At 43.9% G+C, this 15,779-nt stretch overlaps 1 protein-coding gene across 6 annotated transcripts in view; it reads right to left on the reverse strand.

Annotated features, from left to right (window-relative positions):
* Positions 1-15,779, reverse strand: part of LOC101737432 (fibroblast growth factor receptor 3) — a 245,863-nt gene that overhangs the window by 11,898 nt on the left and 218,186 nt on the right. For all 6 annotated transcript variants that reach the window (XM_038012432.2, XM_038012431.2, XM_062669671.1 and 3 more), the window contains 3 exons: positions 14,726-14,792; positions 12,898-13,051; positions 27-287 (listed from right to left, as the gene is read on the reverse strand). In XM_038012432.2, the coding sequence (XP_037868360.1) occupies positions 27-287; positions 12,898-13,051; positions 14,726-14,792 (482 nt within the window). The remainder of the gene's footprint in view (positions 1-26; positions 288-12,897; positions 13,052-14,725; positions 14,793-15,779) is intronic.

Raw genomic sequence — 15,779 nt, forward strand, 5'->3', positions numbered from 1 at the left:
GCGTATTAAAAAAGGCAAAAACTCACAATCCCCTTCAGAAGGTTTTCCGATAATGTCGCTGCCTGCTCTCCTAGTGACGTCAGACGTCTGAGTTTCCTTCCTTCTCCCTCTGGCTGCCCTCAACAGTGAAAGCAGATCACCTCTTGGAGCGTGTTCCAGGAGAGCGATGAGCGGGGCTCGTCTCGTGCAGCAGCCGATGAGACGAATCACGTGTTTGTGGTAGCCAACGTGCTTCAGCATCTCTATTTCCCGGAAGAAGTCTTGCATCTCTTCCTGCGATGCTTCTTCTGTAAAGATTAAAATTGGTCGCTTCGTTGCTATAGTCATTTTTTTATTTTTTTATGATATGTGGACGAGCTCACAGCCTACCTGATGTTAAGTGGTTACTGGAGCCTAAAGACATCTACAACGTAAATGCGTCACCCACCTTGAGATATAAGTTCTAAGGTCTCAGTATAGTTACAACGGCTGCCCCACCCTTCAAACCAAAACGCATTACTGTTTCACGGTAGAAATAGGCAAGGCGGTGGTATCTACCCGTTCTGACTCACAAGAGGTCCTACCACCAGTATATATATGGAATATAATAAGTACTAGCTGACCCGGCAGACTACGTAGTGCTTCAAATGATAAATAAAAGACCTAAACTTTAGTATAAAAAAAGACTTAAAACAAACAAAAGGAATCCCCGTCTGACACATCAAAGTAAAAACAAAATGGTTTTTTTTTATTTCATTCCGAGCATTTTCATATTTATCTACTTTTTAAACCTTCTCTGGACTTCCACAAATAATTTAAGACCAAATCGGTCCAGCCGTTCTAGAGTTTTAGCGAGACTAACGAACAGCAATTGATTTTTATATATTTAGATTTAAAGTTTAAGTACAAAAGGTATCTTAAGGATCTTATATTTAATTCAGATTGATTGGATCTTTGGTCCAGATCAGTGATCCTGGCTGCTGTTCCCGGGGTTTTCGATTCGTTTTTATATCTTAGTCAGTTTGATTTGCACCTTTGATTATAATAATTGTGTTTTTGGTACTCATAATACAAAATTAATTTCCTAGTCTGGAATTGTTGAGTTTGGAATGTTGGAATTGACGCGAGATTACCGGGAAGGCTTAAACGGTGCCAAACAAACGGTTATTAATTAAAATTCCGTACAGCTCCTGCGAAAAGTTTTGATTGAATCAGAGCAAATAAATTACTCTAATAATACTAGTTATGCGGCGCAATTGACAAGACTAGAGGTCCCGCAGTAGTCGAAATTCGACTATAATTATTTGGAATTGTAAGTTTGTACACTATTATTGATTGTATTTTATACTTCTATAAACATAAATTTCGCCAAGGCTACTCTATAAAAAATATTAATAAAGGCAAAAAATATTTAATCTATTCTCAATTTGACCACAGACGTCAAGAACAAAAGTTTGACAATAAATATAGTTAATATGCATGCGTGTGTGCGTCAAATACATGGTGTGTAGTGTGTGTAATGTTTTCTTTATTGATTTAATATACCTTTTACGCATTATTTTAAAAAAATGTTAGCATTGTGCACTTCTTCTCTATATTCTACATAAGTGTAGAAAATTTCATACTCCTCCGTCCGCGCAATTTTCGTAAAAAGGGATATAAAGTTTTTGCTTCACGTATTAATATATAGATTAGTAATTGCAAAGCGTGTAGCGCTGCTGTGTGAGCTATTGGAGATCAAAATGCAGAAACGAATGGCTTGTGCGTGAACCTTGTAATTTTTTGGAAGGCGGATTTTTGCCTACGCTGTGAGCGGTGTTAGGCGGGTAATATTAGAGTCGAAGCTAGTGAAAACCCCAGTTGACAACCCGCGTCTGAATTTTAGATGAGACAGAAAAAAGCCGAGGCTGTGGACCATATGTGTGGTACCATATTTAATGGGGAAGAAACTGAGCTTACAAATCCAATCATCTTCACGGTTCTGACAGTTTTGACATTCACTAATAAAATTGAAACGAAAGCAGTTTTCGTTCAAGTATCTGTGATCAGCTACACATCACTCGATCTTACATATTTATAGCATTGGATAGCCATGTTTTAGTTTTTAATTTGAACATCTCTAGGTATTATTCTAAGCAGTAATGTAAATGTGAAAGTTTGTTCCTTAATCACGCAAAAATGACTGAATTAATTTCACACAATGACAGTTTATAAATTGGATTAAGACAAAGAATACATTTAAACGCTGTAAAACATTTGTCCAGGGCAATGCCCGGTTTTTTTGTTGTTGCTTAGATGGGTGGACAAGCTCACAGCCCACCTAGTGTTAAGTTGGTTATCTGAGCCCATAGACATCTACAACGTAAAACGCGCCACCCACCTTGAGATAAAAGTTTTAAGGTCTCAAGTATAGTTACAACGGCTGCCCCACCCTTCAAACCGAAACGCATTACTGCTTCACTGCAGAAACAGGCAGGGTGGTGGTACCTACCCGCGCGGACTCGCTAGAGGTCCTACCACCAGTAATCTACAACGTGAATGCCATCTTGGCAAATAACATGGTTTTATCATCTATACTAATATTATAAAGAGGAAAGATTTGTTTGTTTGTTTGTTTCGAATAGGCTCCGAAACTACTGGACCGATTTGAAAAATTCTTTTTCCATTAGAAGCCGACATTGTCCCGGATGAACATAGGCTACTTTTAAAAAAAAAAATTATTTTATTTTTTTGGTTTCATGTGTGTTTTAATGTTTCCGAAGCGAAGCGAGGGCGGGTCGCTAGTGTATAATAAATACGACAGTGTGTTCAAAAAAGCAGCGTATTTTATTCATTTTGAAAAAAAATAGACGCGTGCGAAATGCCGCACGCACGTTTAGTTACAAATAAGTCTCTCTTGATATCGTAAATAATATATCAATGCAACGATTTCGCATCAGTCATTGTAAATAATAATAGTTCTTTAAATCATTGAAATTATATTATAACCGAATTTTAAAGTTAATTTGCAGACATCATTTCGATTTCATGCTTCTAATACATAGATTTGTAACAAAGCTGTTACTTGAGCCAATAGGCACGTAAATGAATGCTGTCCTCTGCACACCGATGATAGAAGCTAATGCGTGCAAAGCTTCAAACTTCTCAAATAACACCACCGAGCTACGAAGCCTCAAAACACTTAAGTTATTCTTCGGTTTCCGCGAGTCGCGGACATCATTAAGCAACTTTTACGTCGCTGTTTTCGTCGTAAATGGCCACGGCAAACTGTAAAGTATCTGGTTCGGGAGTTGCTAGAACAGCCACTTAGGCTACCAGAGGTTAGGTGGGGAAAACAATTGTTAAATATTCGAATGAATGCGGACAAAATATAATATGTATGATGACAATAATGAAGTATAAAATAAATCGTATTTAGAAAAAGAGAGGGAGTAACAAAAGAAGCAATGCGAAACATTAAATACAAAAAAAAAGTACATTTGGCGGTCTTATCGCTAAGATCTCTTTCAGACAACCATCAGATGGAAAGGAATCGTTTGGAAACTAATTACACGCGGTGTATATATATAACTAGTCAGGTCATAAGTATTGTCACACAGTAAAAACTTTTCTTTTAGAATGCTGGCCACAAAAAAGTTTATTGAATTCGAATTTCGAATTGTTCATGAAAATAAAAATGTATACTTTTAGAATTTTACTCATTTTTAAATATGGAGTGGACGCTTAAAGAAGACCGTGTTGCAGTTATTGCGTTGCATCGTTGCGGTCACGCGCCAATTAAAATTTTTAACATACTGAAAAATTTTAAAATAGCCAAAAGATTCGTTTATCGTACCATCAAACGATACAATGAAGACTCTAGTGTAGATGACAGGTCAAGAAGTGGTCGCTCTCGGTCTGTTAGGACTCCAGTAGTGATAAAAGCTGTGAAGGCGCGAATTCAAAGAAATCCCAAACGTAAGCAGAAACTGTTGGCCCTTCAGATGGGGTTAAGCAGAACCACGGTGAAAAGGGTGTTAAATGAAGACTTAGGGCTTCGGGCATATCGAAGAAAAACAGGACATCGTTTGAATGCTCGTCTAACGGACCTGAGACTGAAGAGATGCCGCGCTTTGTTGAAGCGGTATGCGGGAAAAAAATATCGGGAAATTCTTTTTTCGGATGAAAAAATTTTTACCGTAGAAGAGAGCTACAACAAACAAAGTGATAAGGTGTACGCACACAGTAGTGAAGAAGCGAGCAACCGTATTCCGCGTGTCCAACGAGGTCATTTTCCATCCTCGCTCATGGTATGGTTGGGAGTTTCTTATTGGGGCTTAACAGAGGTACATTTTTGTGAGAAAGGTGTAAAAACGAATGCAGTTGTGTATTAAAATACAGTCCTGACGAACCTTGTGAACCTGTTTCTCATACCATGTTCAATAACAGGCACTGGGTATTCCAACAAGATTCGGCGCCAGCTCATAGAGCGAAGAGCACACAAGACTGGCTGGCGGCGCGTGAAATCGACTTCATCCGGCACGAAGACTGGCCCTCCTCCAGTCCAGATTTGAATCCATTAGATTACAAGATATGGCAACATTTGGAGGAAAATGTGTGCTCAAAGCCTCATCCCAATTTGGAGTCACTCAAGACGTCCTTGATTAAGGCAGCCGCCGATATTGACATGGACCTCGTTCGTGCTGCGATAGACGACTGGCCGCGCAGATTGAAGGCCTGTATTCAAAATCACGGAGGTCATTTTGAATAAACTTTAGTGTCATAAAAATCTATGTTTTGTTAAGTTAATTTTGGTATATGAATGGTTACATAATGAATAAACTTGTTTCAATTATTTTACATTAAACATGTGACAGAATTTATGACCTGACTAGGTATATACACATATACACATAAACACATACATACATTTATAAATATACATAAAAATACACAATGTAACGTAATAATAATTTTGCTTCTTTACACATAAATAAGTTTTAATTATTCATAATCTTCTTGACATTTCAATGGTTCTTTTTCTCTTTATAATTTTGTACCGATAATATTAGTAGGTAATAAGGTAGTTTAGAAGCACTCAGTATAAGAGCGCCTTTTAACTTTAATTTCCTGCCTTTTGATAATATTAATTTTGAGTGCTCGAGTTATATAAACGTAATAAAGATAAATCCTTCTCCTTTTCTTTTATTGCTTCCATTTGATAAACCCGAAAGCAATAAGCTGGTAAACATAATTTATAAAACGTAATTCGTTCGCCCAAAACTTCTGTTGAAGTCCCGTACGTGCAAAATTCAATTTTTAGCCCGACAACGTCTGGTACAAATTTGTTTAACACAAACTTTTGTTTTGGGACTTCGCGAACTATGCTGATGATGTATTGTACATTTAGTTTCTCTGTAGTTTTCTCATTTAAGCAAATTTTTAAGCTATTGCATAGATTTTATCGCGGGCTTTGAGCGCGGCGACTGAGTCAAGAAATTGCGTAACGAAGATAACCTGACACCCCACTACGCCCACTATGTAGCTCGCGTTCGACACATTCACACGTTGCGCTTGTGTAGTGTTTGTGAATAAGCGCGTGGCATGACGTCACACTGCATGCGCATCATGAATAGTCTGCCCATCTCTCTCTCGGGCGGTCTAGCTTATGAGTGTGAAGGGGACAGTTAATGTTTTGCTTTTATTGTTAAGTGGTTAGTGTTAAGCTTGTGTTAAGTGGTTACTGGAGCCCATAGACATCTACAACGTAAATGCGCCACCCACCTCGAGATATAAGTTCTAAGGTCTCAGTATAGTTACAACGGCTACCCCACCCTTCGAACCGAAACGCATTACTGCTTCACGGCGGAAATAGGCGGGGTGGTGGTACCTACGCGTGCGGACTCCCAAGAGGTCCTACCACCAGTGATTACGCTTATAATTTTTGCGGGTTTGATTTTTATCACACGATGTAAAATGTACTTGTAAAAGATGTTGATCTTTTTATTATTAAATACGTTCGATTACGACGATTAAATACGTACGAAGTCACTAGAAGGAAGGCGACATTCCCTCAAGTCATTGCTTCATTTAAAGCCTGTTTAAACTTTGTACAGTTACTGTTGGGATTTTGTAGGTTTTTTGTTTATGTAGTACCGCCAACGTTTGATAAGTGGGGCATTCCGATAGAGGCACCCGTCACGTGCGGACGTGCTCATCGACCACTCGATCGCCGGGTCTTTGTTCGCCCGGCTTTTGTTAGCCCGGCCATTGTTCGCGCGGCCTGTGTTCGTGGTACATCTGCCGACTAAGTGCTCTTCCTGGAAGTTTTTATTTGTTTTGTTTCCTTTTGTTGTTTCTGTGTTCGTGGTACATCTGCCGACAAACTGTTTTCCTGGAAGTGTTTAATTGTTCTGTTTCTTTTTGTTATTTCCGTTTTGTTGTGTTTTTTCTTTGTCCTGTAGTAATCGTGCCCCATCGCCACCTGTGTTCAATAGAACCGCTCAGGTCCGAGAAGTTGGGGCCTCGCCGCAAGGCGAATGTTTTCAAGACCCGGGGCCGCCCCACCTGGGAACTCAGCGATCATGGACGCTGTATTCGCGGAATTCCTCCGACTTCGCCACCCACAGCTCGCCTCAGAGTTTCTGGTCTTCAAGGCCGATCACTCCGCGAGCCCTCTCGTGGACTCCGCCGAGCTCGCTGCTCCTGCGTCGCCTGTACCTGCGTGCAAAGCTTCTGCATCGAGCACCGCAGCCTCCGTCGTGCCCGCCGTTCCCGCGTCGCCTATACTGGCGAGTAAAACTGCTGCGTCGTCCGCCGTGGCCACCGTTCCAGCAGCGCGATCATCCGCAGCCTCCGTCGTGCCCTCCAAAACACCTGCTTGTAGGTCACCTGCGCCCGCCTCCTCGTCCTCCGACTCTGACTCGGAGATGGAGGTCGACCTCGCTCCCGCCTCATCGACGGATGGATTCACCCTGGTACAAAAGGGTAAGAAGCGTGCCGCGGAGTCTCGAGCTCCCGCGGCCGCTAAAATTAGCAAAGCCGCGAACGCGTCGCGCCCCCGCCCTCAGACTCCCGTTGCGCCTCCAGCCCGTGCCACTCCGTCGCCGCGTCCGGTGGCACAAAATAAAACCCAGACCCCTTCCCCGGTAATCCTCCAAGAGAAGGCAGCTTGGGATCGAGTTTCCCTGGCCCTTAAGGCCAAAAATATCAACTTCACGAATGCCCGTAGCCTCGCGAACGGCATTCAAATTAAGGTTCGAACACCCGACGACCATAGGGCCCTCTCTTCTTACCTCCGTAAGGAGCGTATAAGTTTCCACACGTATACGCTCCAGGAGGAGCGCGAACTCCGTGCCGTCATACGTGGCATCCCTCAAGAGTTGGATGCCGAGCTAGTCAAGGCCGACCTTCTCGAACAAGGCCTACCGGTTAACTCCGTACACCGCATGCACACAGGTCGCGGAAGGGAGCCATATAACATGGTTCTCGTCGCCCTCCAGCCTACCCCCGAGGGTAAGCAAATATTCAACATCCGAACGGTCTGTAGCCTTTCCGGAATCGCCGTCGAAACCCCACACAAGAAAGGCACACCTAGCCAGTGCCATAACTGCCAATTATACGGGCATTCTTCTCGTAACTGTCACGCGCGCCCCCGATGCGTCAAGTGTTTGGGCGATCACGCCACGGCCCTCTGCACTCGCGATCAAAAAACCGCGACGGAACCGCCTAGCTGCGTCCTGTGTCGTACACAGGGTCACCCCGCAAATTACCGCGGATGCCCCCGAGCCCCGAAAATAAATCGCCGCGTCGCCCGCCAAAACCGCCTCCGAGCTTCCGGCCCAGACATCAAAGCCTCGGCACCCTCTGTGTCGCAGGCTAAGCCAGCGTTCGTTCCGGCGCCGGTGCCCAGTGTCTCGGCTTGGGCGAAACCGCTGCCGTACACGAACACGGTTACAACTCCCTCCTCCGCGATTCGTCCCGCCCCCGCAACTCGTCCCTCTCCCGCGACTTGCCCTCCGACCGCGTCCGACAATCTGGCTTTAGCGATCGACTTCTTTCAGTCGATCAACTTTGAGCGCGTTAACGCTCTGGGCGACGCCATTCGCGCTGCCTCCACTGCACAACACTTTATCGCCGTTGTGCAAGAATACGCCGACGTATACGCGTCATTAAATACATACGTCCTCCCCTCACTCCGCCGGTAATCAATGGCGTATATAAGTAGAATAAAGCCCCTATCCGTAACGATAGGATTTTTTAACGCTTACGGTCTCGCAAATCAACGTGATCAGGTTTCTGACTTTTTGCGTGACCATCAAATTGATATCTTTTTAGTGCAGGAGACCCTACTTAAGCCCGCGCGCCGTGACCCTAAAATCGCGAACTATAACATGGTCAGGAACGACAGGCTCTCTGCTCGTGGTGGTGGTACCGTCATTTACTATAGAAGAGCCCTGCATTGCGTCCCGCTCGATCCTCCCGCGCTCGCTAATATCGAAGCATCAGTGTGCCGAATCTCACTGACGGGACACGCGCCGATCGTTATCGCGTCCGTTTATCTTCCACCGGATAAGATCGTTCTAAGCAGTGATATCGAGGCGCTGCTCGGCATGGGGAGCTCTGTCATTCTGGCGGGCGACCTAAATTGTAAACACATCAGGTGGAACTCACACACCACAACCCCGAATGGCAGGCGGCTTGACGCGTTAGTCGATGATCTCGCCTTCGATATCGTCGCTCCGCTAACACCGACTCACTACCCGCTAAATATCGCGCATCGCCCGGATATACTTGACATAGCGTTATTAAAAAACGTAACTCTGAGCTTACACTCGATCGAAGTAGTTTCAGAGTTAGATTCAGACCACCGTCCCGTCGTTATGAAGCTCGGTCGCGCTCCCGACTCCGTTCCCGTCACGAGGACTGTGGTGGATTGGCACACGCTGGGCATCAGCCTGGCTGAATCTGATCCACCATCGCTCCCGTTTAACCCGGACTCTACCCCGTCTCTTCAGGATACCGCTGAAGCCATAGACATTTTAACGTCACACATCACCTCAACATTAGATAGATCATCGAAACAAGTTGTAGCGGAGGACTTCCTTCACCGCTTCAAATTGTCCGATGATATTAGGGAACTCCTTAGAGCTAAGAACGCCTCGATACGCGCCTACGACAGGTATCCTACCGCGGAAAATCGTATTCGAATGCGTGCCCTACAACGCGACGTAAAGTCTCGCATCGCCGAAGTCCGAGATGCCAGATGGTCTGATTTCTTAGAAGGACTCGCGCCCTCCCAAAGGTCTTACTACCGCTTAGCTCGTACTCTCAAATCGGATACGGTAGTAACTATGCCCCCCCTCGTAGGCCCCTCAGGCCGACTCGCGGCGTTTGATGATGACGAAAAAGCAGAGTTGCTGGCCGATACATTGCAAACCCAGTGCACCCCCAGCACTCAATCCGTGGACCCTGTTCATGTAGAATTAGTAGACAGTGAGGTAGAACGCAGAGTCTCCTTGCCACCCTCGGATGCGTTACCACCCGTCACCCCGATGGAAGTTAAAGACTTGATCAAAGACCTACGTCCTCGCAAGGCTCCCGGTTCCGACGGTATATTCAACCGCGTTATTAAACTTCTACCCGACCAACTCATCGTGATGTTGGCATCTATTTTCAATACCGCTATGGCGAACTGTATCTTTCCCGCGGTGTGGAAAGAAGCGGACGTTATCGGCATACATAAACCCGGTAAACCAAAAAATCATCCGACGAGCTACCGCCCGATTAGCCTCCTCATGTCTCTAGGCAAACTGTATGAGCGTCTGCTCTACAAACGCCTCAGAGACTTCGTCTCATCCAAGGGCATTCTCATCGATGAACAATTCGGATTCCGTACAAATCACTCATGCGTTCAACAGGTGCACCGCCTCATGGAGCACATTCTTGTGGGGCTTAATCGGCCAAAACCGTTATACACGGGAGCTCTCTTCTTCGACGTCGCAAAAGCGTTCGACAAAGTCTGGCACAACGGTTTGATTTTCAAACTATTCAACATGGGTGTGCCGGATAGTCTCGTGCTCATCATACGGAACTTCTTGTCGAACCGCTCTTTTCGATATCGACTCGAGGGAACCCGCTCCTCCCCACGACCTCTCACAGCTGGAGTCCCGCAAGGCTCTGTCCTTTCACCCCTCCTATTTAGCTTATTCGTTAACGATATTCCCCGGTCGCCACCGACCCATTTAGCTTTATTCGCCGACGACACGACTGTTTACTATTCCAGTAGAAACAAGTCCCTAATCGCGAAGAAGCTTCAGAGCGCAGCCCTAGCCTAGGACAGTGGTTCCGAAAATGGCGCATAGACATCAACCCAACGAAAAGTACTGCGGTGCTATTTCAGAGGGGAAGCTCCACACGGATTTCCTCCCGTATTAGGAGGAGGAATCTCACACCCCCGATTACTCTCTTTAGCCAATCCATACCCTGGGCCAGGAAGGTCAAGTACCTGGGCGTTACCCTGGATGCATCGATGACATTCCGCCCGCATATAAAATCAGTCCGTGACCGTGCCGCGTTTATTCTCGGTAGACTCTACCCCATGATCTGTAAGCGGAGTAAAATGTCCCTTCGGAACAAGGTGACACTTTACAAAACTTGCATAAGGCCCGTCATGACTTACGCGAGTGTGGTGTTCGCTCACGCGGCCCGCACACACATAGACACCCTTCAATCTCTACAATCCCGCTTTTGCAGGTTAGCCGTCGGAGCTCCGTGGTTCGTGAGGAACGTTGACCTACACGACGACCTGGGCCTCGAATCTATACAGAAATACATGAAGTCAGCGTCGGAACGGTACTTCGATAAGGCTATGCGTCATGATAATCGCCTTATCGTAGCCGCCGCTGACTACTCCCCGAATCCTGATCATGCAAGAGCCAGTCACCGTCGACGCCCTAGACACGTCCTTACGGATCCATCAGATCCAATAACCTTTGCACTAGACGCCTTCAGCTCTAGCAGGCTTAGGGACCTCGGTAACCGTACTCGTCGAACTCGACAAAGAGTTCGCCGTGCAACCTAACCCATGAATCAGCTCGCTGAGTTTCTCGCCGGATCTTCTCAGCGGGTCGCGATTCCGATCCGGTAGTAGATTCATTCGCGAAGCAGCTACTCTTGAGTTGTTAGGTCTCCTTCGGAGGCGCTCGGGCAGCTGTTAGTAAATCCCACCCCTCCTGGCTGAGCCTTTGCTCGCCCACCTGTCTTGGTGAAACTGGAAAGGCCTCCGGGCCACCAGTAATCCTTCAATCATAAAAAAAAAAAAAAAACAAGTGGGGCGCAATTCGTACGCGATAGGGGGCTACAGTGGGTGCGTTGAAGTGACCACAATCGACCTGCCTATTTCTTATGCAATCTGTTCCAACGAGCATGCACTAAAGGACATCCCTTATTTCAATACCATTGTGACATCGATCTCGTATTCATCTAGTGATGTGTAACTAGTCTGGATATAATAGAATTCCATATCTGTTCCCAAACGAGAATAAACTAATAATTTCACTGGTGGTAGGACTTCTTGTGAGTCCGCGCGGGTGGGTACCACCACCCTGCCTATTTCTGCCGTGAAGCAGTAATGCGTTTCGGTTTGAAGGGTGGGGCAGCCGTTGTAACTATAGTTGTATCTAAGCAATAAAAAAAATACTTGAGAGAACTTATATCTCAGGGTGGGTGGCGCTTTTACGTTGTGGATGTCTATGGGCTCCAGTAACCACTTAACACCAGGTGGGCTGTGAGCTCGTCCACACACCTAAGATATAAAAAAAAAATTTTTTTTTTGACGATAAAATATTTTCCTTTTATTAGTGTTACATTCCGTGAATCAGCCAAGCGAAAACAGCTAGTTAAGATACATTAAACGCGTGTACAAAGGAAGATAGAAAGAGAAAAGTATTTTTAGCGATATCGTATCAAAATAAAACACACTGTATATTAAATTAAACGAATAAAACAACATTTAGACTTTTTTGAGACGAGTCTTTTGGGTCTAAAATAAAATTGAAAAGCGCCTTTTATGCGTGCAAAGCAAACTAAGGGAACCATTGAAAAGTGTTTATTTTTCCGTTTTTGCTTCAATTCATGTGAACATTTCAAACACACGATTGTTATTATTATAATGAATTTAAACAATTGAAATGTTTAAAGCGAGTTTTGTAATAATACGAACTCGGTGTGTTTGGTTTCTGTAATTGGTCGCTAATTGTCTGGAAAGCAGTCTGCGCGTTCCGTTGTTTTCACGAAGATGCTTAAACAAATCGATTGTGAAATTCACGAGTGTTTTAACAGTGTTATGTTTTCTGTGGTATGCAAATATGTTAGTTCTTTGAAAATCGGTTGTAATTAGGTATTTTGTTCACGATTGCCCACTGAGTTTTTCGCCGGATCTTCTCAATAGGTCGCGTTTCCGATCCGGTGGTAGATTCTGCGAAGCACTACTCTTGCTAGGGCTAGTGTTAGCAACACTTTCGATTTGAGCCTCGTGAGCTCACTTACACGTCAAGAAGAAGGTTGAAATAGCCTCTCAAGGCTATCAGTATAGGTAGGGAAAAAAGTTCAGGAAGTCCGTTGTGGCGATTTGGCTTGGCTTTGAATGCGGAATAGATTCCTATTCTTTTTTCTTACTTTTCATTTATAGATTGTGTACAGTCTTCACCTGGCTTTATATGGTTACTGGAGCCCATATACATCCACCTTGAGATATAAGTTCTAAGGTCTCAGTACAGTTACAACGGCTGCCCCGCCCTTCAAACCGTAACGCATTACTGCTTCACGGCAGAAATAGGCGGAGTGGTGGTACCTACCCGTGCGGACTCACAAGTGGTCCTACCACCAGTAATAAAAATAAAAGTTTTTATTTATTTATACCGTAAAGTAATAACATACCCGTCAGCATTTTAGCTGCAACCGTCATGGTTTCCCCTCCGGGCATGTCGAGGTGAGCAGCGTGGACCCGCCCGAAGGCCCCGCTGCCTATCAAAGCTCCAAGATGAACGCGGGATCGACTCACTTCCCACTCGTCGAAGCCTTCGTCTTCTGGCTGAGGATCATCAATCTATTAGGTTTCGTCAGATTTTAGACACGAAGCTACAAAAGTCACCTTCGAATTTCGGTATTTTAGATTTTTTTAAATATAAACCTTTAAGCAGAATAATCATTTCGTTCGAAAAATATATTGAATATTTTATGTGTTGTTATTCTACTGATGAAAAATTTTACATAAGTTACATAAAATTGAAGTTGTCGTGGCCTAAAGGATAAGACGTCCGGTGCATTCGTGTTGAGCGATGCACCGGTATTCGAATCCCAGGCGGGTACCAATTTATCTAATGAAATACGTACTCAACAAATGTTCACGATTGACTTCCACGGTGAAGGAATAAAATCGTGTGATAAAAATCAAATCCGCCAAATAATAGTTTGCGTAATTACTGGTGGTAGAACCTCTTGTGAGTCCACAAGGGTAGGCACCACCACTCCGCCTATTTCGGCCGTGAAGCAGTAATGCGTTTCGGCTTGAAGGGTGGGGCAGCCGTCGTAACTATACTTGGGACCTTGGGAACTTATATCTCAAGGTGGGTGGCGCATTTACGCCGTAGATGTCTATGGGCTCCAGTAACCACTTAACACCAGGTGGGCGGGCTGTGAGCTCGTCCACCCATGGAAACAATAAAAAAAATCAAAAGGCCAATGAGAACGTTTTATCTTTGCCACTGTTTAATTAATAATCTTAGTATTGAGTTGTTTATTCAGTAGCAATACAAGATAATTTTGAAAATAAAGGACATTGCTTCGATCGCGAGCAGTCAGATGAAACAAATGATGACAAGGTCATCTCTCAAACAATTCTTCAATTTCAATTTCAAGCAATAAAAAAAAAGGTGAACATTAACTAGATTTATGATCGGAGATTGTGTTATATTGATGTATGGAAATTGTACCATAGAAACTAGTACAATACAGCTTGCGAAGCCATTCCACAGAGACAATTAGAATAATCTTTTGTTAACTGCTTTTAAGATAAACGAACGTTATAATTTGCGGTAACAGGCAACGGTGGTAGGCGCTATATACCCATGACACGACACTGCATTCCATTTTGCTTTGCTTCTCACGAGGACCTGTCTAAAAGCTGAGAGAGAGCCCCTTAATAATACAATTTGTTGGATCTCATATCTCGAGAGGGTGGCTGTATTAACTTTGCGGTAACTATTTATTTATTTCTTTATTGCTTAGATGGGTGGACGAGCTCACAGCCCACCTGGTGTTAAGTGGTTACTGGAGCCCATAGACATGCAAAACGTAAATGCGCCACCCACCTTGAGATATTAGCTCCATGGTCTCAAGTATAGTTACAACGGCTGCCCCACCCTTCAAACCGGAACGCATTACTGCTTCGCGGCAGAAATAGGCAGGGTGGTGGTACCTACCCGCGCGGACTCACAAGAGGTTCTACCAGCAGTAAAGTCTGCGAAGCACTGCTCTTGCTAGGATCAGTGTTAGCAACACTCCCTGTTTGAGCCCCGTGAGCTCATCTACACGTCAAGGCGAAGCTGAAATAGCCTCTCAAGACTATCAGCATAAGTAGGAAAAAAAAGTGAGGTCCACCCAAGGACGATGATAAAAACTGTTCGTGCGTAATCGAAAAAAGTCTCTTGTATAAGTGACGAACAATGTATTAGAATAAATTTATTCTCTTTTGATAGGTACATACCTCAAATTCTTTTTGGGTGTAGAGCGGGCTCTCTTCCACTTGACCTCGTACGGGAATTTCATTATTCCTGCCGACAAAAAATATATTTATTCGTGAATATTTATGGAATTTATTTACGGCAGCTTTTTTTGTCTTGTTATTATTAAAAACGGTCTACGATTAATCTGCCGTTGCGTGATTACCGTCGTCGATGGAGGTCAGTAATTCTAGGGACTTATACATCAAGCTTATACATTCGTGGAGGATTATTTTCGAATCTTGGATGATAAAATGGTTTTCTTAGATACAATTATGATCATATCGAAGGTTGAAATGCTATTTGGTTCAAGAGACACTTTTGAAACTGTACAGGAGAGCCATTTAAAGTTTAAAATTTAGAATTTGTGGATTGATTTCATGATGTGGCTGGATTTCACCCCTCGTTATGTTAATTTTGATTATTATCCTACCACTAAATGCCAGTTTGCCAGTTTCAATTTTGAACAGGCGTTGAATTTCCATTTTTGTTAAACTGTAAATTTGCTCTATTAACGAATAATTATTTTAAATTCGTAAATAGCATTCTCGATCCGCCGAAATATGTATTTTTTGTTACAGGAATGAGCTTGGTGTGGAATTCGTAAAAAAAGAGGGAACTTTTGATCCGTCAACAAATTTATGTTCTTGGCGATGATACCTAAACCTGATCGATTATATGGGCATTTTTGATTGTTTTTGAAAAACTTTTGGTTTGTTTAGTTACTAGTGACCAGGGATTACGAAGTCAACTTTTCTGACTTGATTTTGCATAGTTGGCACTCCTCATCTGGCGTTAAGTGGTAACCACAGCATATAGATTTCTACGTGAATGCAACTTTAAAGTCTAAGTCTTAATTGTTTAACGGGTGTCCCATTCTTCAAACCGGAGCGCATTCTATGAGCCTACACGGGTAGGTACCAACACTCTACCGAATGCGTTTCGGTTTGAATGGTGAAACAGCCGTTGTAATATAAAACTGAGACTTAGAACTCATATCTCAAGCTGGGTGACGATATTAACGTTTTTGATGTTTTT

Source organism: Bombyx mori, chromosome 8, assembly GCF_030269925.1.
Source record: "Bombyx mori chromosome 8, ASM3026992v2".
Taxonomy (NCBI): Eukaryota; Metazoa; Arthropoda; class Insecta; order Lepidoptera; family Bombycidae; genus Bombyx; species Bombyx mori.